This window comes from Venturia canescens, chromosome 1 (genome assembly GCF_019457755.1).
Source record: "Venturia canescens isolate UGA chromosome 1, ASM1945775v1, whole genome shotgun sequence".
Classification (NCBI taxonomy): Eukaryota; Metazoa; Arthropoda; class Insecta; order Hymenoptera; family Ichneumonidae; genus Venturia; species Venturia canescens.
The window spans coordinates 4896178-4919020 of record NC_057421.1 but is presented as its reverse complement, the minus strand read 5'-3'; the positions used below and the strand labels follow the sequence as shown (position 1 = coordinate 4919020).

The following is a 22843-nucleotide window of genomic DNA, read 5'->3' as shown; positions in this document are numbered from 1 at the left end:
TCTATTTATTTTACTCAGTTTTCGTACAGAAAAATGGAGGAGAAGACAGGTCCAAAAAAGATGGTTGCGCACTGTTGATGAAATCTCTGAAATGGATGATCGGAGAAAAAAATGGTTTTAGATTCCTTAGATAAATAGCTGTAGGGCGTATCATAAGATTTTTGATTTTTTCAAAAATGACAAAATGGCGGCCATTTATACAAAAACTATGAAAAAGCACGTTCTTTTCATCGTTTTTTGCAAAATAAAAATAGTTCTACTCTAAATTTCAAAATTCGTATGACACGCGCTACAGCTATAATCATAAAAAACATGGGGCAAAATTTTGGTAAGGATCGGTTGAACAGTTTCGGAGATTTTATCAACGAACCGTCCAAAAACATAATTTTGAGAAAAACGCGTTTAAGCAAAGGCGGCACCGCACTGAGCGGTGGGTATTAGCGCGCTCAGACAGCCAAGTAAACGTCGCTCAAAAGTGCACTTAGTCTGCTCAGATCTTTATAAAACGTTAGTACGATACTTTTAAATATGTATACATTCGAAAAATGCAATAAAAAAATCGATTTTTCGAAAATTCTAATCAGGGTAGAGCCCTTAATCGGATTCGCCCTGCAGGCATCCTTTTTAATTGGACTGCCGAGCTGGGACCTCGCAATGATACTCTTGCGCACATTCGGATATTCTCTGAGAGGTTAAGCTCATTGACTCAGCCATCTTTTCATTGGATCAACGAATCGTGGCAAAGGATTATTTTGCTGGAACCAGATTGAGGCCAGGCTCGATCGACGACTTTATACAAACATTCTCAACCGTTTTGGAAGCAGGTATGCGAGGGACGGTGGATGAAAAAATGTCTCGCATCTCGGGGGAGGCCCTCAACTTACGATCGTGAGTGAACTGTCAGTCTCCAACGTTTCGAAGTTGAGAAAATTGAGTTCAGAGACGCGTCTTCTGGCGAGAGCTCAGCTCAGTATTTCGCTCGGAGCTTAACACGTAAATTCGGAATCACTGTGAGTGGAGGAAATTTATGAAATATTCAGCAACGTTTCAGCCACTGCGGCTCTAATTAACAATTATATGTCAAACATTAATACGTCATTCGCACATTAGGTAAATTGGAGCTGGAGCAGGCATGCACGTCTTGTAATTGGAATTTGAGGCCGAAGCTCCAGCAGACACGCTCATATCAATGGCGTCAATGGGGGGAGAGGAGAGCGAGAGAATTTTAAATAATTCAGCACCAGCTCGAGGTAGGCTGGTCGTTCAGTTAGGCGTGACACGTGTACGTCGTGGAATGAGCGTCAGTAAGCAACGAAGCGTCAGAGCGTGATTATCCGGTTGTCGGAAGGCAAGCTTTCCTGACAGGGGTGCCGCAGACACCTAGCCCCGCTTAACGCTCCTTCCCTTGTGTAACGCCAAAAACTCCAGCAGACAGGAGCTTTCGAGATGAGTGAGAAAAGGGGGCGGAGGGGGGGGGGGGGGAGAGAGAAGGAAGTGAAACTGGGAAGGGAGGAGGCCGGAGAGTTTAGTCGAAGCTTGAGAAATCCCCGGAGTTACGAGACGGTATAAGGAAGTATGTGTCACTTTACATTGAACGTGTGTAAGCGAGGGAGGAAAGAGGGGAGGGGGGAGGAGATAAAGGGACAAAGGAGAAGCCCTCTGTCTCCTGAACCTCAAAGTTTCAACTTTGCACATCTCCTGCTTGCTCCTTTTAGAACTTTTCAGTAATTAAGTGCGTTGCAACTTGGTTAAGGCACGTAATTGTGTTTTATCAAGGTGGAGCCTGGTTGAAGAAAGAGGACCAGAAGAGAAGCTCGAAGCCCCTCGAGCCCCTACCTCCATCGTGCTCACTCTCTTTCTCTTTGTGACGCTTACTGGCTTACCGAAAGCGAGGAGGTAGATTGCTCCAGGTGCAGCTGTTCCTGGAAGATATTCCTTCAACTATACTTTATAGACTAGCCTCGTTGGATTCGTGTTTATATATAACTGTATATAGTTACGGAATTATATACCTTTACATGTAATTCATCCCCAATGATCTACGAGCTCGCAACACTCGAGACTCAATTAACGTACACCCTCTTCAAGATGGAAGATATGCATCAAAAGGTCCCTCAATTTATCCCAGCATCGTGGAAAATCATAAAGTTTGACGTTGCCAGAAGAGTTTGTGGGTTACCTCGTTATTACGGGACTTAACATCGAGTCTGCGTCGTATGAATTGCACGGGGATGATTCTCCATGTGAACTCGTCGGTTTTGTGATTAATGTGATTGGAATCGTCGCGGACAGTGATGGTGGAATGGTTTTCGAATATTTTCTTAATCTTCCAAATGAAAGAATTTGGTTTCGATGGGAAACGTTTTTCGCTGCGTCGCCTTTCACATTGTTTTCTTTCATCGTTGAATTTAATAGAGCGAACGGAAGGGATCGGTGTTGTTCCAGCTTCGTAAAGCCTGCAGTAAAAAATTCATCGGTTTTCGAGGAGGGCTTAAAAAATTGATTGAAGTAGTTCGGCAGTTCTATGACTAGCCGAGTTCACAACTACTTCATGTTGATTTAATTCAAGCCTAAATTATTAATAAAATTAATAAACACTCCAATTGAGAATATTTTTATCACAAGAATGTAATAAAATGCTTTAAGAATATCATAAAAGATCAAATTCATACTTCAACTTGACTAGTTAACGATTGAGTCGATTTTTATTAGGCGAAAGAAAGTTTATATCGGTGTAATGCCACCGAGGAAAAGAAATGATCAATTCATTTAAAAAAGCGACGAATGAAAGCACGTGAGTCAGTCTCAAAAAATAATTTGACGAAATTCCCGCGATTCCCGAATTTGCCCGAACCCCAATCAGCCGTTATCAGCAGTTCAACGTAATGACTGACATCCGCTTTCGACGCTTCAAAAACTCAAGTTTTTTTTCAAGGTAATGCCTTTTTTTAAAAGAAATGGAATCTGTGATAAATTTTCTTCACGATATAAACTTTTCCGAAGCTCGAACACCGTACAATTTTTTCACAACTAATATTATTGTAAGTTCTCTCATAAGGTGCCGTGTTAAGAACTCAAAATTCTTGATGAAATAATTCAAAATTTTGCCCCGTTAGAGGCCCCGGACTGTGCTTAAAATTATCAGAGGACCTCAATCTATTATTTACCCCAAAAAAAGTGGACCTTCACCGTGCTTTATCGAACGGCCGAAAAACATCGTCAAAGAATGTATAAATTTATTTAAAAAAACCCGATTTTAGTAATGTGTGAAGCTTCCTCGGTGGAGAAAAGAAATAAAAATGTTTAAACCTGCTGCGTAAGTTGGATCGTCGTAAAACGGAGAAAAACTCGCATATTTTTGTGTAAAGTAGCTCAAGGATTCACGGCCCCTAAACGTCCCGAGCGCTTGTCCCCAATAATTCAAAATATTAATATCCTGCTCATATCCCTCAATATAATCGCAATTACAGCATGTTCGAGCACTGCGCACGTTTGTCGAGAACGAGAAAAAGGGAAGAGGCGAAGGTTATAAATCGAAGGACAACGCGTATCGGGCATTTAAGTGGCGGTTTTATAACCCGAGTTCGGGGTTGGCTTTCGTATGTGCTCTCTGACAGATTTGTGGTATCGGAGGCGGAATCGCGACGTGTCGCATGAACAAATTGGACAAATTGCCTGTATATCGACAGTTTCCAGGGAAGAAAGGATGAGGCAGGGAGTAAAAGAGAAATAAAGTATCGAGGGTTGGCTACTACAATTAGCTAATGCATCCGAAAGAGAGCCTGTGTTTTTCTTTCTTTTTTACGTATTTTATCACATTTTTTCCAGTTTTTTTTCCTTCCTTCTTCTTTTTTCACTCTCCCACGCCTCCTCGGTCCCTTTCAATTCTCCATCATTCCCCCCACTTTTTATCTCCATTTATGTCTGTTTCTAATTTTCTTATCGTCTCATATAAAATTCGAGCCCGAGACCGGGCTGCGTCAGCCTCGTTCTTCACCTTCGCTCACCCCCCGAACGGCAGCTCGCCCCCGACGCTGCTGCCAACAGGAAAAACGTTATTTGCTATTTTTGCCGACGAATCTCTCGACTTCGCCACGAGCCGACGCGAACACTCAATAATTGCTGGCTATAAAGTCCAATTCAGAAGCGACGATCCGACCCCATGAGAATGAAAAACATTCTGGAGGAAAAATTCCGACCGTAAATGGCGAACGATTCCTAGCTCAATGGATATTGCACCTCGTTCTATGCTAACTCGTATATTTACGTGTATAAAATTATGTACAGGTACATTGAACGTTTCTTCATTGATTTTAACATCAAAAACGTCCACACGAAGATCCTGACCTTTTTTCAAGGCAACGATTTTTTAATTAAACCACATAAATGAGAAGAAATTGTGTATGGAATTGAGGCTAAGTATTTTCCACGCAGCGAAGCAGTACACAAGAAAATAAAAATTTCATGTTCACGTGTTGTTTTGAAACGTCCGGCGGCCTGGATCGATGCAATTAAATTATGTATTTATATTCGACACGCTTCAGCAACGAGGTTTTATCACGGTTCGTCATCCAGCTCGCTCCTTAAAGATATTTCTTCATTTATCGAACGGTGAATCATCAAGAAAACAGTAAAGGGGAGAGAGAAAGCTGAAGATTTATAAGACATGGAAAGAGCAATGAATATCTAATACATATGAGCATGCACGACGACACGAAACATCGGATCAGCGGAAATCGCTTTTTTCTCCCTCTCTCGCTTTTATTGTTGCAAGCTCGTGAGATCTCGCGTGATTTGCCGGTGGCCCGAGGCCAGGACGTTTCTTGTCACGCGATCTCCTCCATAAGCTTTCATTCGAGTATATTGTATCCGTATCTGCACATATCAAAATATAAAAACGTACGAAAGCATGAATTATGCTTCGACTAATTTGCGTGAGCCTGGTCAGGGTTACTTCGATACAGGGAGCAACGAAATGAGGAGAAAAAACAAAAACCAGTCGAGATTTTGAGCCACTCACCGGATCCCTGAGACTTACAATAATTCGAAGTTTTTTCTTTTCATTTTTAAACAAACAGAACGTTTATTCGTGCTAAAAGAAATTCCGGCATGCGAAAATTTGACTACGGAATTACGAGTATGCCAGGCATTCAAATTTCTAAAAACGATTTGAGGGAATAGTTTTTTTTTTTTTATCTTCGCGGACGAACAGAAAAATTGTTTCGTCAAAGACGAACCGAAATGGGAGGAGCTAAAATTCGTGATTCCATCTATGGGTGTAAATTTTGTGAATATTCAAAAAATGTACCGATAAAAATGAAGAATTTTTCATAAATTTCGATAACATCCCTTAAGCTACGGAGCGGGTTGATTTATTCGGCGTGAGGAAATGAAACTACAGGAAGCTCCTAAATGGGAAGGTAGACAAGAGACAAGAGCGGGTTGGGGGTGGGGGCATTGATTGTTTTTTTGAAAACTTACGATTCGTCCCGTGGAGTACCATCGTGCCCGTAAAACTCGAACTTCGAGTATGCAAATACGCGAATCGGTGAGTTTATGTATTTTTGTATTTATGCCACCAAAACAGACGAATCACGTGAGCGCACGTAAATATTACCGAGAAAAAAGAAAACTCGGCGCAGCACTAAACGTAAACGGGGCTCAGAGATGCGAAAACATGATTTTTGGCTGACGAATTCCTCGCACTGCGGCTCGTTTTATCGATAAGCGACGAATTCAAAATTGTGCTCGGTCTCGTTCACAGGGTCGACGAGGTCGAGGTACGGTGCGGAAGAACATGCCTCGATTTTTCGTGAAAAAGAGTCACTGTTACGTTTTTTTTCGGGATTAACAAGAATACGCTTTAGAAAAAAGCGATCTGCAAAAAATAAAAAAAAAATAAAAAAAAATAAAAAACAGTTGTACGCAGTATGAAAAAGAATTCGAAAGGATTCACTCAAACGTAATCGTGACCGCGATAATCGTCACGACGCGAGAACACCGGGTCAATCATTTCTTGGAGCTAAAAAATATTTCCCACTCTCCGAATATTTCCTCCTCACACGCACGTTTCTTGTCGCCCCCACCTCTTTCTCGCTCGCAGTTAGTTTCGCGATTTGTGGTTCGCGCAGTGGCGTTTGATGATATCGCGTGTTTCGTTCCCGGCAATAACACGTCGTCGGGCTATCCGAGCACGAACGCGAGATTTATATTTTATTCCCTCATTTGCGACAATGATTTTCCTCAATATATAATATTTATTTAAATATTTATAAAAAGAGATAACGAAGCAAAGCGTTCGAGTGAATTTTGATGAGGAACGAAAGGAGCGAAAGGGTTGCGAGGTGTATTTGTACAAGGCTAACTCGTGGGGTGTCCCGCGTAGAGAAACGTTGGCCCGGCGAATAAAACGGACCAATAAAACCCCGTAGACGTTGGGGCGTCGCGGGCGTCGCAGTGACTGGCGAGCTACATCGTTTACCCTCGTTCCCCTCGCACAGCCCCTGTCACACTCGCCTTTCCGATCCGTCTCTATCTATCCTCCTCTCCGTCTCGCCTTCTTCATCCCTCTTTCGCGAATCGCCGTCGCCCCCCCCTCCTCAATCGGTGCCTCGCGTTTCAACCGCAATCGGAAGGCCAGCGGTTCTCAAGCCGCCTTCGTCCCCGCTTTTCTCGTGTGTTGTATCCTCGGCGAGCGATTATACACGTTCACACGAGGCGCGCGTCTCCCTCGGCCCTGCGCTGCTGGCTCCGCTCCGCGGTCTCTCCCCTCCTCGTCGCGCGCCACCGAGCTCCTCGACGAGCGTGGACGAGCCGCGCTGCGTCCGGGGGGCTCGAGGGGGAGCCCCGCCACCTGGGGGAAACCCCCACGCGCACCTGCGCGCCGCGCCAATCGCGCGGCACTCCCAGCTCCAGGAGGGGGCTCCGGAGCGCCACGTGACTCGGTGCGCGAGCGACCGAGGCCCCGCCCACGCAGTGGCTCTCATCAGCCTCCTTCCCACGCTGCACGCCCGGAATGCAGCTCTAAAACGCGCTCACTGACGCACACTCTGGCCTGACTATGCGCCCGCGGAGGCTCGCCTTTCTCCCTCGCACAGCTTGACGCTCTGCACTGTGTGCTCGCGTCCAAAAGAGTGGGAAAAAGTAACTGAACCGAGTCCGGGGGAGGGCTCGATTCGAGACCGAGAGAGAATATCCCACTTGGGGACAATGCGCGAGAGCAAAAGAGATATTTGCACGCGTGTGTCTGTTCGAACTTGGACGTGTGCGGGTGTGCGGCGATGGATATCATCGATCGAGGAAAAAGGGCTCCGGAGCACGACCCTTAGCGCGAAGGCTCTTCGGTATTGAGCCCTTTCCATTGTGAGCAACGAAAATGTCCATTTGTCGGAATACGGAAGTTAAAGGGCGGGAAAATCATTGCTCCAGGAGCTCATACGCCCTTCTCGTCTTCGAGGAATCATATATGTACGCGTATATATAACGATCAAAAGGTCAGAGGGGACGCGATGAGGAAATCGGCGATGGGGGGCATGGTTCAATGGATCGTAGGCGTGCTTGCCCCGATGTATCTATGACGTAGGGACACCACGAGAGTTTTAGGGCGCTGCAAATCACGCTGACACGTTCCTCGACTTACTCGAATCGTTTCTTTCGTCTTTACAGTCTTTTTTAATCCACATTTATTCCTTTCTTTTTTCGCATCCCATTTTAATGGGTGATGAGGCGAACTATCGCTTTTTAATTTCGCTCTCGTACGTTTCATATTTCATTTTTTATTCAAATATACAATGCTTAAAATTCATGTAAATGTGAATAATAAAAAAAAAAGATCCTCGGGCTTTCGTTACATGCGGAAACCTTGTGCTCGTTGCAAATTTTAGTACAAATATTTATCGCGTAAGTAACAGATTTCCCAAAGCTAGACATGCCCATGAAAAATGAGTGAGCATCAAAATATCAGATAAAATTTAAATATGTCGATGGGAGTGTGATTAATCGGAATAATTGAGTCCGAAATCCCATTGACTAGTATTGGCAGGTATTGGAGAAACGAATTTCCTCGTCCATGTGTCAGGAATTTAAGGCCTTATATACACTTGTGATGGGCGGAAAAATCGAAAATTTTTATATTACATATTCTTCAAGTACAATGTCTGAAGAATATTCTCACCAAATTTCATAAAGATCGGAGCATTAGATTCGTAGCTGTGAATATTTGAACCGACCACCCGGTGCGCGCAGTTGTCTAATACTTGAATTTTTAAACGCGATCATCTCAGAATCGTCTTTTTTGAAAAATATCTTTGCGGTGGACACGATTACTAAAAAACTATTAACCCGACCGATCGGAAATTTATCCCACTTATTTATTGTAATAATAGCTAGGGCCTGGACGAGGGATTTCGTAATTCGTTGGAAAAAAAATTGTAACAAAAAAACTGAAAATTTAGCACCTCAAAAAATGAATTTTTCGTTAAAACTGTCGCCACTTTTTTTTAAATCAACATTTTTACGAATCCCGTTGTCCAGGCCCAAACTACTATTATAATAAATAAGTGGTATAAATTTTGTACGGATCGGATTAAGAGAGTTTTTTTTAGTAATCATGTCCACCGCGACTGATGCTCAAAAAAGGTGTTCCTGGAATGCAGCTGGAGTTGCACCATTTTGACAAATTTTTGGATGAAAAAAATTGTACAAGTACATGAACATTAGGGTGGCGCAAAAAAATCGACTATTTTTTTTTTCAGCGTCTCCTATGAAAATATGTTAATTTATCATGTTTCAAGAGCCCCCTCCAAAAATCAAGTCAACAAAAAAATTTTTAAAGGTCGCTCAAGATTTTTAAAAATTTCAAAAATAGTCGAAATTTGAATTTCTTTATTTAAAAAATTTTTTTGCTCGATACACCGAAATATTGTCCAGAAAAAACCAATGAGTTTCTGAAATTTTTAACTCAAAATATTCATTTTAAAAGGTCGCTCATAATTAATTTCATCTTTTATATGCTTTGCTTTCGATGCTTCGAGAGACCTTTAAATATTTATATTGATTATTCATTTTAATTATCACTTTCAATAAGTAAGATAATGGTTAGAAATATACACTGAGATGGAGGAAAAATATGACTTAACAAGGTATGATTTTACAATAGGTCGATATTTTTATTTAAACAATTCAAACAATTACGAGAACTAGTTAGCAGAGAAAATGTAATTATGAATAGAGCATGCCTGTTTAATCAAAACATTTATTGAATCTCATAATGAGTGAATTTGGTAAAATACTGAGTGATGGTTTGAACAATTTGTTTTAATAATTATGAAGTAGATTTTACCAACAAAAATACTTCGAGTTGTTGTTTGCGAACAAGTACTTTATAATTGAATGAAAGCAAAAATAACGCAGGCTCAAACACGGTTTGCTACGCCGGTAAAAAAATTTCCGTGTTTCTGGTCTATTACCTACATTGTTATATACGATTTTTCCTCCGTTTCGTAGTGCATTTTCATCGAGTATCTTACTAATTGGAACTCAAAATTTAAATAGATAATCAATATGAATATTTAATGGTCCCTCGAAACAATAAAATTTAAGTATATAAAAATTAAAATGAATTTTGAGTGACCTTTTAAAATGAATATTTTGAGTTGAAAATTTCAGAAACTCATTGGTTTTGTCGGTACAAAATTTCGCTGTATCGAGCAAAAAAAATTTTTAAATAAAACAATTCAAATTTCGACTATTTTTGGAATTTTTAAAAATCTTGAGCGACCTTTAAAAATTTTTTTGTTGACTTGATTTTTGGAGGGGGCTCTTGAAACATGATAAATTAACATATTTTCATAGGAGACGCTGAAAAAAAAAATAGTCGATTTTTTTGCGCCACCCTAAATATGTACTAATGAATGTTGTTCCAAGTTTTTCAGAATTTATTTTCTTGTCGAAAAAAAATCAAGAAAATCACGTTTTTCCGCCCGCTGCAAATGCGTATAAGGCCTTAAGCTATAAAGGATTCGAATTGAGGATTAAAAATGAAAATGCAATACGAAGGCATACTAATAATACATTAGTTTATACTTCCTCGACATAATCCGTAATTCGCAAACTCGCGTTGTAACCGACGTAAAAAAGCGTACGATGTCATATATTTGGGGAATTGTCAGGTCAGATGGAGCCTCTCGGCTCCCACTGTACACGTAATAAAGGGAGTAAAGGGAGGTAATAAAAATGAAAAAAGAAAAAACAAGTGGTGTACGGAAAAATTTGAAGTTACAGTCTCGGGAACGATAAATAATCACGTCGCTGCTGCTGCTGCTCGGATACCTTAGCTCGTAAAGCTCTCACCCATACGTAGCCCTTTCCATATATCCGACGAGAGAAATTTCGAAGCCCTTGGAAATTTGCTCGAGTCATACCCCCTCCGTCCGCTCTTCCAAACCCCTCCCTCCCCCTGCTCTTGCTCTGGCGAGAGGTTATAAATAGTCCCGTGGTAAACATCCGTTTTCCCAACCGTTGACTAAATTATTCGGTGAATCGAGAGAACTGGAAGAAAAGCCCTACGGCATGTTCAGATCTCATTTTTTCGTCTCTTCCTTCGTCCCCTCACCTTTTCTCTGTTCACGAAAAAGCATGGGAGAAAAACAAGGAAAAAACCAATTGAAATTCATTGTTAGGAACCCGGAAACAAAAAAGACACTTGGAAAAATAAATGATCGTACATGGAGCTCGTAAAGTACGTCGTATAGTAATAACCGCTTCGCCTTGTCTGTTTAATAATAAGTCCGCATGAGTTTGAATCCAAAAGCAAGCAGATGCACTCTCGAGGACTCGAAAAGCTTCGAAACGTTTATGACGATCATTCGTCAAAGTTGTTGATACTAAAGTTGATCCTTTTCGATGAAGTGGTCTCATTATGAGTGAACGAGCTGTTTACTATCTTCGCGTTTCTGATTGATTCCTTATGACGTGGCTCGCGTCTCGAGTTAGGACTCTATTCGAATGAAGAACCTATTCCCCGTCTGCCTTAAAACGTTTACGATAACTCCTTCGATTGTTATCAACGAATCTCGAAGACGACAGATTTTATTAAAACTTGAATTAACGACCTTTTAGGTTCGAATCACATCTTATCGTTCATTTTGACTATTTCATCAAAGTTGAGATTCATTTTTTATTACTGATAATTTGATATTTCTACTACTTCGTAACGGAAGTTTATTTTATCATGATTTTTTTTTTTAATTTATATTTACCTACACTTCAAGAAAAATCGGTCCTGTTTATGGTTTTTGTAGGGGTTCAAGGTAAACTATGTTATTTATTGTTCGTATTATTTGCAGTGAAGATTTACTTCATTCACACGTGCTCTTTCCTGCATATTGAACTGAGGTTAAGGATTATCATAATGAATTTACTGGAATGAAATTATTTGGCGCTGTCCACGTATAGGAATAATTTTAGCCATTTATTTTGATGAGACGAGCAGTAATAGTTTTGATATCCTTAATGGCTCAATAAGTTTGTGTATATTTCACGTTTTCATACTACTCACGCATCCCCCTCCCCCCCCCCCCCTCCCTTCTGCCCCAACCTATCAGCTTGCACAACTTATCCAGCCCTAAAATGTGCTGGACCATTCCATCGCTCGGATCGATGTCTCTATTAATAAAGATTACATTTTTCTTTATTTTCTACCCTCCAGACGCGCCCTTGTCTTACATTCCCCCCCCCCCCCTCCTTATTATTCAAGTGACATGAGGAGACATTCAGCGTTTGAGCCCTTCCAAAAGTGGATAATAACCGCAAAGGGACGAGGTAACGATCCAACGATTAATAAAGATCAGATCTCCAGATGATTTCGCCTTAATCTTTGGCCCTGCTGACAAATTTGCTTTCCCGGAAGAAACATTATTTCCATATAAGAAACCCCCCATCATGGCGGAAATTGATCGGGAATTGCGTCATCTAAAAATGTAGGATTTTAGATTTAAAAATTTCTTCACTTTAATCCTCTCAGATCGAGGCCTATTTCACGTCGAAGGAAAATTACTCCCTTCATAAATTTATCTCAAAATACTTTCTAGTTTACGAATCCATTGTGACACTTTAGTCTTTTTGTTGGGAAATACGAATTTATGAATGTTGGGTGCACCAAGTACTCGGGGAAAAAATCAGGAAAATTTACAAATGAATCTAACAGCTAACACCTTAAATACATCATATTAGCTTCTCTTTAAGAGGATACAACGTTCGGAGTATGAAATGGATACTCACTTTTCTTTTGCGATAACTAAAGCACGTTTTCACACAGTGCCAACTCGACACGAAACGCTCTGGCTTCATATTGATATTTCGATGGGATAAGACAGTTTATCTCTTGGTTTATGAGTACCTTGGTGCAACCTAGCCTTACTTGATGGAACTAGACAGTTACAAAAATCTGTAAGATTACCGATTAAATAACTTTTGAGTGGATACTCAGAAAATACTTTGAAAATGTGAGATAAATATTAAGAGATATTAAATAGAATTAAAATGATGGAATCTGAGCTATGAGAAAAGCGCAATGCGATAAAAGCATGGAATTTTTACTCTGAATTACCAAGCACGAGTATGATTACAGGAATTTTCTGTTCCTGCGTGAGCGGAACACCAGAGAACAGTGGTCCAGCGGTGATGGTAGAAATTATGATCCGACCACGAGAATAATTAAATCAGCAAGTACGCTGTATCGAATTTTCGCGAGGAACGTAGTAGTCCGAGTTGGCGAACGAACCAGCCGATTATACGTATAGCTGAACGTGACGGCAAACATATGTCGACGAGAGCGGAGTGAAGCGAAATTTAATTACGCGTTGTCCGCCATAGAGAACTTGCACCTGATACATGTCTGACACGAAGACAGGCTTGCGAGAGCGAACCGTGGAAGACGAGAGCTCACAAGTTGATAAAACTCCAAAAACAAAGGAGAATTCACCAAAAGGCATGTTTGAGTCTCGGAAAACACAAAGATTATGAAATTCTCAAGAGACAAGTCTTTGACGATTTTTCTCTCCGCAATGTACAATTGATGAGGTATCGACGAATCAAGGTATTCCTTTGACGAACCCGAATAATCTTCAAATAATTGATTTTTAATGACAGTAAAGTAAAGGTGCATGAGAATAGAATAGCGAAATTTCAGGTCACGTTATCGAACGTTTAATAAAGAATTAAAACTTCAAAATTCGTAAAATTTATGTAGGAGCTCATGCGAAAGGAATACCTTAGGAATACAAATGCGGAGCGCGAGAGAAAAAGAGTCCAGAATGAGCGGATACGCGGAAGCGCAACCACGTGACGCTCGCCACGCCCACATCGCATCGCTCTGGATTGGCTGGAGACCTTTGATTCGATAGCTCGAAAACGAAAAGTCGGAGCGAAGTATGCCTCAGGACTTTTCCCTCCGGAATTGGACGATCTACGCATTTTTTTACAGATTTCATACGATTTTTCGTGTTCTCATATCGACGAGAACTTGAGGAGTATTATTTCTGTATCCGATGATGTACGTACGTGAAAAACGAAATTATGAGAGACTCCGCAAGTTCGACATGTATCATCATACCACAGAAAACGAGAGCGTCGTTCCAGTGAGAGAAGAAAATCATAAAAAACGTCAACTCAACGGGGATAAAAGAGGTGCACAGAAAAAGCACGAAAACTTGAGAACATAAAAATACAGAGTGCGCTGAAATAGTGAGTTTAAGCTTGAGTTATCCCTCGCAGTGAAATGGCTCTCGACGTTACACGAGCTTGCACGAGAATTCTGACAAATGAGAGATGGCAAAAGAACAGATCCGTGCAATTAAAAGCTCGTGAGGAAAAAACAACTCTCTGACCGAATCGTTAAATCATCGCGACGCCATTTTCTTCCAAAGTTTTTCCGAGGACACAACTCAAATAAATAATTCTCAGTTATTCGTTCTGAAGTTATCGGAAATAAGTTGTCCCATGAATTTTTATTTTTGCCACAAAACCAAACAAATATCAACTTGATCGAAGAACGTTTTTTTCATAATTGCAAACATGCACGGCCTCATATTTTCCCAGCACCAAGAAATACTATCGAGTTCCGTCAACGTGTATACATTTATATCGATTGTGATATGCGGATGTAAAGTTATGCCGGTGAAATTGATCATCAACGCACGAGAACAAGTTTAAGTGTGTGAATTCCTGGTTGATGAAAAATAAAAAGAGAGAAGAGAGGTGAAGGGAGGGAGAGAGAGAGAGAGAGAAGAGTAGAGCATGAAGGAGAAATGAGAAAAAGGTCACAGAGGCGAGGGATTTATACAGTGGAGGAAAAACTGGCTTTTGCAGGAGTGTGAGATGGGAAAAGCATGGGAAAGCGAGAGAGAAAAATAGATAGGGGTAGCTTGATAAAAACAGTAGGTGCATTCAACTATATGGAATAAAAACAGTGGAAAACCGACTAAACGGGTAGGTGGAGGGAATCATAACGTCACGGTGTATATGGACCTTTCCGTGGTAGATTGACCATTTTAAAAATGAATCAAGAAAATATTTGACGTTAAATAAGATCGAATTTGAAAATACAGACAAATAAGAGTAATTGAATAATCGAATGAGCCAAATAGGAAATTATTTGCCATCGTGAAATCCAGGATTTCAATAAAACTGACGAAACCCATGAAATTCACGAAATCCCTCAAATTTACATTATTAACGAACTTTCCAGAATTCGTATAATTTTCGAATTCATGGAATTCCTCTTTTTCCCTCTCCGTTAATACGAACAATAATACCTGCGTAGAGCAAGCAAATGGCATGAATGAGTAATTTACATCCGCGCACAATCAACTGCGCCCATTTTTTACGATTACCTCCTCCTCGAGCCAACATGAGATTCGAGGAATCGTTGCTATATTTAATCAACTGAAATTAATTAATAACGAAAGCTCAGAATTACCGTTAATTTGCGGTGGGAGAATTTGACGTGGAATGTTTGATATACATTTTCTGGATACGGTGTATGATGAGTGGCGTATATATCGTTCTGTGGAGAGGCATCGCCCACTAAATTCGAATATATAGGGTGTCCCCATCGTCACTCCGGTTTATGAATTTTTTCACCAAAGCTTCGACTTTGGGTCTGGTTTTTTGTTCGACGAAACAAAAGCGTTATCCTAAATCATGAAATTTTTACTGCGCGATCTACTTCCTGAAGGAGACGAACATTCTTTTCAAAATAACAACATAAAATTAACGACAAAGAAAAAAAGAAACGAAAATAGAAAAAACAAACTCAATTAATCGACGTACGAGTGACTATCGTTGATAAATCACACGGTAAAGTTGCAAAAGTACGAAAACAAAACGGCAATTGGAGCTCGAAAGAGTCTGAACTTGAGAAACGCACTCGTTTGGTGAAAACTTTTATTTTTGAGAATAAAAACAGAAACAAAACTCTAGGATGGAGTCTATGCATTTGATATCCAAACACCCTGTATGTGCTGCAGTGTGCGAAAAGAGAGAAAGCAGAAGAGAGAGAGAGAGAGAGGAAGTGAGAGGGACGAAGAAAGAGTGCAAACCGGACGAGGAAGCAGCTCTCGCTTAATGATCCACATAAATCATCTGGCCTAGCCATACGCACGCCTGGCCAGGACACAGACAACCCGCCAAACCAACCCCCACAATTCTCTCGTTGCATTTGTACTCGAGAGCTTTTGTCGAACATTCACGTACACGTACGAATGCAGCTAAATACTCCCGCATGCAAATATACTTGTTCCCCGGTCCGTTTGTTCCCCGTTTATGGATATATGACAAATATTATATAAATCGAATTATTTTTGTGTGCATATGTTCATTTATTTATTTTTAAACAGAGTCGTGGATCGCTTTGTCCACCTTTAAGACTTCTTTTCGAAATTATAGTTTCGATATGGAGTTTAGCAAATTAATATTGTTTCAGTCACAATAATAAATAAAATCAAAGATTCTGTGAGCAGGAGTCCAATTGGATTTTATTTTATGTTAATTCGTTGTTTTTTCTATAAAACTTCATTTAGGTATGAACAAACGTGCGTATAATTAGAACGAATAGCGAAACGTGCATTTGGATAATGATTTGAAAAAATTCAATTGAAATAAATTGATTTCGCTGGACTGATTTTTCAGAATTTGGTCGAATTAATTGCATCAATGCATTCCCGATTATTGAAATTGAAACGTGTTGAGTTTTTATTTCATTTATTTTTCGTTGATGGATCAACGATTTAAATTTTAATAAAATATTGATAGGCAAAGAAAAACAAAATTATTTCTATTTAGAGGTTCCTTTCAACATACGAGGTTGGTATACGCTCCATAATTATATCACGTATTTTTACATTGAAAATAGTTGAAATATTGAAATAAGAGCATTTGACCCGATTTGATGAATGACGTCTGGAGTTTTCGCGTGCGTGTGAATTTGTGGAAATGGGTGAGAAATTCAAATTCATACTCTTGCACGCGTTCATAGAAAATGAGGAAAGAGAGAGAGAGAGAGAGAGAGAGAGCCGGGAATGAAGGAAATAAAAAAGCAGAGCGACGATGACTACAAGGGATGAAGGGAGCGAGTGAAAAAGGAGTGGCAAATCGAAAGAATTTCTAAAGGGCCTTTCCCCCGAGGCAAGCCATCGGATGTCCTATCGGATTTGCCTCGCAAAACTTCGACGATCTCATAGCCCAGCGGAAGTGCAGGTTGGCGACCGTAGAAATTGAATCCCCGAACCGCCCCGGAGCGAAGTCTCTTTTATACCGCATAGCGCCTATGTAAAGGCGGTTCCAAATCAAGTTGGACAATCTCAAACGCCAAAAATGCTCAAATAAATAAGTTAACGTTCGAGAAAAAGGTAAATCGGTTTCCCCATTTTTCTTATTTCAAAATCAACGCGTATGCAGCACCCAAAAGTCCTGATCGGTTGCATCAACCCATCGGTGAGTCGAAGCTTCAAGAATTCTCATCCCATTTTTCCGGTCAAGTGTCCAGGGCCTCACGACGATAACTCGAAACTCGACCTCGAAACGGCTCTTCTGCGAAGTAACCTTTCAAACGGTCTTGGAAAACGATTTTCTAATTAAGAAAAAATAAGGGATTCGATTCCAGAATTCTCCAATTGCACTCGAAACAGCGCATATGTACGTGTATATTTAACGAATGCGCGCAGCCTGCAAAACGAAGGGAGGGTTATGAGAGGGCGAAGAGTACTGGCGGTGGAACGAGGAGGAATTAAGTAGTATGGAACACAGAAATGGAGGACTGAGGACTAAAAGATAGAGAGAGAGAGAGTAAGAGAAAAAAATGAAACAGAGATGGAGAAACGCTGAGGGAAGTAAAGAGTGTGAGAAGGCAAGAAAAAGGGAGAAGGAGAAGGAGGAGTGAGGGAGGAAAAGTTCGTCGATCCGTCTGCAGGAACTCCGCAGGAAGTGGAAGCGGAAAGCGAGAGAGAGCAGCCTGACTCCCTGGGCCGCATTACGAGAAGGTGGCACTTTTCATCGTTGAAAAGTATGTCGCATTAATTAAAGCAATGTACATTCTACTATATATATAATACATACACGTATACGCATATGTATGTAGACTGGGATGCAATTACGGTTAGATCTTTAACAGGAGCAGCTTCGTTTCTGCCTTCCTTGCTTTCTTCGTGCCTTTGCATACGAAAAAAGTGCTTCTTTTTTATCTTATCGTCACAAGTACTTGGAAAATTAGAGTATACGAAGTTGACTGTGAGTCTGTCGAAAATTATGGGGAAATATATTAGCTGGAATAACCGATTGAATACAAACGGTAGTAGTTTGTTTTGTTTTTTGTTGTTGATGATTATTCTCAACTTTTTTATCGATTTGTGTTAATGAAAGAATTCAGAGGGTGGGGATAAAATGTTAGAATGACTAAAATTTCGAACAGCTAAAATCTCAAGTTTATAACCTTCGAATGATGATATGGAGACAGATCGTTTCGACAGAGCTTTGAGATCGAAAATATATAAAGTAGAAACTACAAAGTTCGAAGCACGATTACATCGAAAATAGAATGTAACAATCGCCCATAGAAAGACGACTAAAATATCGATTTTCCGAAAATTCGTCTATCACTTTTTCGACTCATAAATTACTAGAATCAGCAATACTGTGAATATTCGCAATTTCGAAAATATAATAACGAAAGACCAAATTTTACTGAGGTTGGAATACTGAAACACCAAAAAGTCGAACGGTCAATTTGGCGAAAGGCTAGAAAGTCGACCATCGAAATAAAGAAACGCTGCGGAGCTCAAAATACACGCGGCTCACTCACTCACTCAGACTGGTGATCTCCAATTTCAAACACCACCATTTTGGTTTTCGCCTTTTCGGGCCTTCGCCATTCTGCATATCTAAGTTTTATAGGCTCGAAAAATTCACCTTCAATTGTTTCCTAACTCTCCATTTTTAATTCGAGAATATGAACTTTTGACATTCTTGTGGTCTGTTAAAGTTGCATTCGAAATGCAAACTACCGAAACATATATTTTCGAGTAAATCCGTGAATTCTCGAATTCAAAGAAGGATCAATTCATTCGATTAAGGAGTTTCGGTACAGAAGTCTAAATATTAAGAAATTGATCAAATTTGGTGATAATGTTCTTCAACATCAAGTGCGAAAACACAATTTTTTTCAAAATTTTCTTCTACCAAGTTATCGAGTAATTACGCATTAAAGCAGATTTCTTATGCCCGGAATGTATACCTATGTATATGGAAATGCTGTGCTTATACACGTGAACTTTAGTGATCAATTACTCGACAACTGTGTAGAAGAAAAATCTTAAAAAATTTGTATTGTCAAATTTGGCACTAAAGAATATGTTCACCAAATTTTATAAAATTCTGAACTTTTTGAATTTTTTTGTTTTTAGTATGGTTTAGCATGGCAACATTGTATCGCCTGTACCGAAACTCCTTAAACACATAATCTGCTAAATAATCGATTGGAAATAAAAATTTCGAATTATCCTTATTTTCTTCCAATCTCATATTACAACTTCAAAAATTTCGAAATATCGACCGCGTTTCTACAATTCGGTTATTTGACATATTGAACCCTACCCCTAATGAATGATTTGAAAAAAAAAAAAATTTTAAAAAAAAACAAATTTTGGGAGAGTTTTGGTGCTTGAGAATTTGAGCCCAGTCGTCTTTTCCTCGAGGACAGGGAAAAATATCTATCCAGATTCAACTGAGGGACAACGAGTTCTCGAGTAATTTCCGTCCGCGAATTGAAATATTATTGCGTTAGTAGGGTTCCGTTCGTGACCGTCCATGCTCCTAGTCCATTTTCTCTGCTTACACCCTTCCTCTTTAATGTCCTTGTTATACCAGACAGTTTCATCTTTGATGTAAACGTGAATTTCGTTAATATTCGAGGAGAGGGAAGTAAAACAGAATCTCGAGCAGTAATTTCATTACAATTTGCGATTCTATTTTTCTCTCTTCACTCTTGTTATCTTTCCCATACCCTGGTCCCGCAGTGTTCCGTAGTCGAAAGGAAATTCAATCGAGTCAAGTATTTCCACGTGCTCGATGGGCATATTTTGTGCCTCGGCATCCTCCCTCGTCCGGTTATGGAGCTTCAAAAAGGACGTCCCGATAAGTTGCAATCGAGATTGTCGAGATGAAAAAATCTTCTAATTCCAAAGTGAAATGTCCTTTGGCATTTTATTCGCCGATCCACGGCTTCCGAAATATGAATTATTCGATAACAGCCAATCAGGTGCGTTGGGGTGAAGAGGTTCGGAGTGGGGAAAGTGCCCACAGCGAGCTTGCTCGAGTGCGCCCTTCGCCCAACTTGGCCCAACCCACATCCACTTTCCCACGGATCCGATTGGTTATCAGAAATCAATTAATATCCCAGCACAGAAGCGTTGGGAAAAAAATGAGTCGAGATTTTTAGATTTTCATATGGAATCAACTTCAGGATACTCGACCATCAATTTCAGAGCACCGTGTAGGTAAACGAGGTGCCATAAAACAGGAATTACTCGATGGCATTCGGATTAACTCGCGATCTAACTAATACCTTGTTCGAAAATAATCGAATCTGTTTGTGCTCAGTGAAAAATTGAGCGAGTGCGCTAGACCAAAAAAGCTCAAAAGATAGAGAGGAAAGGAACGGAGGAGAATACACGAAAATCCCCGGAGATGGCGCTGGAAACATCGACGACTAACTCGCTGCACAACCGCGATAGGTCCATGCAGGAATTGGATTGAAATCGAAACAATTACTTCGTGTGTACAGAGCAATAGAAAAGAGAGAGCAAGGGGAAAGGGGTGGGGGGAGCACCGTGCACCGAGAGTATCGGGAAACGTTGGTGTTTGCATAAAACCTTTTTTTGGTTATAATCCCTCTTGCTGTGGGGCTGCGTGTGAGAAAAATTTGCTGAGCACGCACTCCAGTTCGTTCGATTACAGAGATTACACAATTGTAAATTGAACAATCGCGTAAGTCGTAATTTGACAATTTGGAAAAAAAAAGAAAAATAAAGAGAAAGCGAGAGACGATTCGGTGGGGACATTTCAATATGCCAGTCATTTGAGCTCATTTTTATATCGGCTTAGCCTGAAAATGGGAAAATGTTGGGGCTCGAAGGAAGTCAATAAAAACGAAGAACCCAGGTCGAGAGAAAAGAACGGCCAAAAAGTGAGACATGCCTAGACAAGGTGGAACAAAAAGCTCGAGACGTGCGAGAATCGAGGAAAAAGTAAGAAAAACACGAGAGCGAAGCTCGAGATGAGGAAGGCAGATGGCGGGCGTGTGGGAGGGCGAGGAAAAAGCGGCGTGACTTTTATTGCACCCGAGCGCGCTAATCCCGAGCACCCATAAATTCATCGTGCGGGAATTGCTTCTTAACCTCGGGGGTCGGCACGGACTTCGGCTGGATTTTCTCGTACCGAGTGTTCCGTACATGATACATATATGTAGCCATGGATCCATGGGGTGTCCCTCGACTAAGGGTCAATGTTGTTAAAACGTTGTGCCACCAAATTTCGAGTAAAATCGTATCAATTTTCTTGTATATATGCTTAACGAAGCTGGCAGGATTCATGACCAAAGTTGTGACAGCCTCGTGTCCAGGGAACTGGAAAGCGCTTACGGTAGCTCACCCTACCAACGTTCCCTTCCCATTGGTCCAACCTTGAGCCCAGATTTTTGAGGAATACCGCGAATCGAATCCAATGTGGACGTTTGTTTTTGGAAGATCCTGTACAGGATATTCGCGCAAGAAGAGGGTGAACGTGATTCCTTGTGGGATTGCTGCTCGATCGACGAACGAGTAAAAGCAAACTCGTCTCTTCGTGGATGGTCGGTAGACTTGAAAAGAGAATGGCATTTCTCCCTTTCTCTATTCACTCTCTTTTCTTCATCGAAGAAAGCCGGTAGGAATTTACGAACGGAATTTGGATAATATGCTTCGATCTGAGCCGAGAAGGGAGGCTCTCGCGACGAAACTACCGAGAGAACCTCCGGTCCAAGTGCCAAGGGGATCCTGAGGGTTGGGACGTGTTAACGAATGGAGTCGATTAAACGGATATAGAAGGGCCGACAGAGGACTCTCAGTGGTATTAGCAAAGAAATTTTATTGCCGAATAGTTGAGAAAACTCGGTTTATAGAGATGGCTAAGCCAAGTGTATCTGGGCACGAGCGCCCTGACATTTCTGACCTCCGCGTTTGTCCTCCATTTTCTGAGGAAACAACTTCTGGGAAAACTTCTGCAATTGACACGTTCTCAGTCTCGATGTTTCATGGCCAGACGACGATGGCAGTAGCAGCGTTGAATGCATGCGGCAACTTGTTGGCAACATATTTCCTCTAGTACAAAGTGCTGCCGTCCTTTTTTCGTAGGTGGCGCCACTAAACACTTCTAGCCGGACTTTGAACGAAGGCTGATGGAGGGACCGTTAGAGAGCTCGTACAGGTCGTCATTGAGCGGGAATAACTACTCGCCGGGGGCTCATGTTCCAAAAAGAAGCTCCTACAGACTGCGTGATTTGGGAAGAAATCAAGTTCGGAAGACAGCCCATTGAGCGAACGTCCTCGGCTGCCGTTTTCCTCTCTTCGACCCTTCCAAAACGACCAACATCAGAGCTCCGAAATCTTGTACTCTCGCCATCAATAAATCGTCCATGGTCTCTCGATATTCAGGTATTGGAAGTTTTACAAGCACAATCCTATCGGGCAGCTACGATCTCCTGGTAAACTTCATCAAGCAACAACTTCTAACCAAGGAAACTCCATCGTGGAGAAACTCCAGTCCGAACAAACTTCAGTGGATAAACGATCAGTTTTGTCGTTGGATGCGAGCTGGCTCAAAAGTGATTTACCGTGTTTGAACCTAACTCAATTTGTAGAGTTTGGGTTAATGTTCGTTAAATGCTATAATCAGCTGGCGAATATGTCGTTTTGTGTTTCCAAACAAACGCCAAAATACTTTTCACTCGAAACCGATGAACTCTTCATCGAACCAAGTATTAATCAAAACGAAAGTGGTCCAGATCGAAGTATCCGCAAAACTGGGATCGTGACGAAGTTGAAGATAGATAACCGAATAAACGAACCGCCAATCAGCTCCAGGAAACTTTCGAGTTAGGTGGAACTGAAAATTAGGTTGACCCGAATTAGAGTTTGAATAAAAATCGACTAACTCGACAAACCCATCGGCGGTCACCAAAAAGCCTGAACGTTAGTTTCATCCGTGTCCAACGTTCATGCAAAGTGTTTCCTTTCCAGTTGATGCAATTTAATCG

At 40.9% G+C, this 22843-nt stretch overlaps 1 protein-coding gene across 5 annotated transcripts in view; it reads right to left on the bottom strand.

The window, feature by feature from the left end:
- Positions 1-22843, bottom strand: part of LOC122408804 (protein Fe65 homolog) — a 143753-nt gene that overhangs the window by 102118 nt on the left and 18792 nt on the right. The window contains exons 1-2 of one of the 5 annotated variants that reach the window (XM_043415886.1): positions 6069-6480; positions 5482-5878 (exon numbers count right to left, since the gene is read on the bottom strand). The exons of 3 other annotated variants lie outside the window; for them this stretch is intronic. In XM_043415886.1, the coding sequence (XP_043271821.1) occupies positions 5482-5503 (22 nt within the window). In that variant the 5' untranslated portion in view covers positions 5504-5878; positions 6069-6480. Of the gene's footprint in view, positions 1-5481; positions 5879-6068; positions 6481-22843 lie in introns of those variants that run through there. One more of the 5 variants, XM_043415888.1, reaches the window with a different exon arrangement.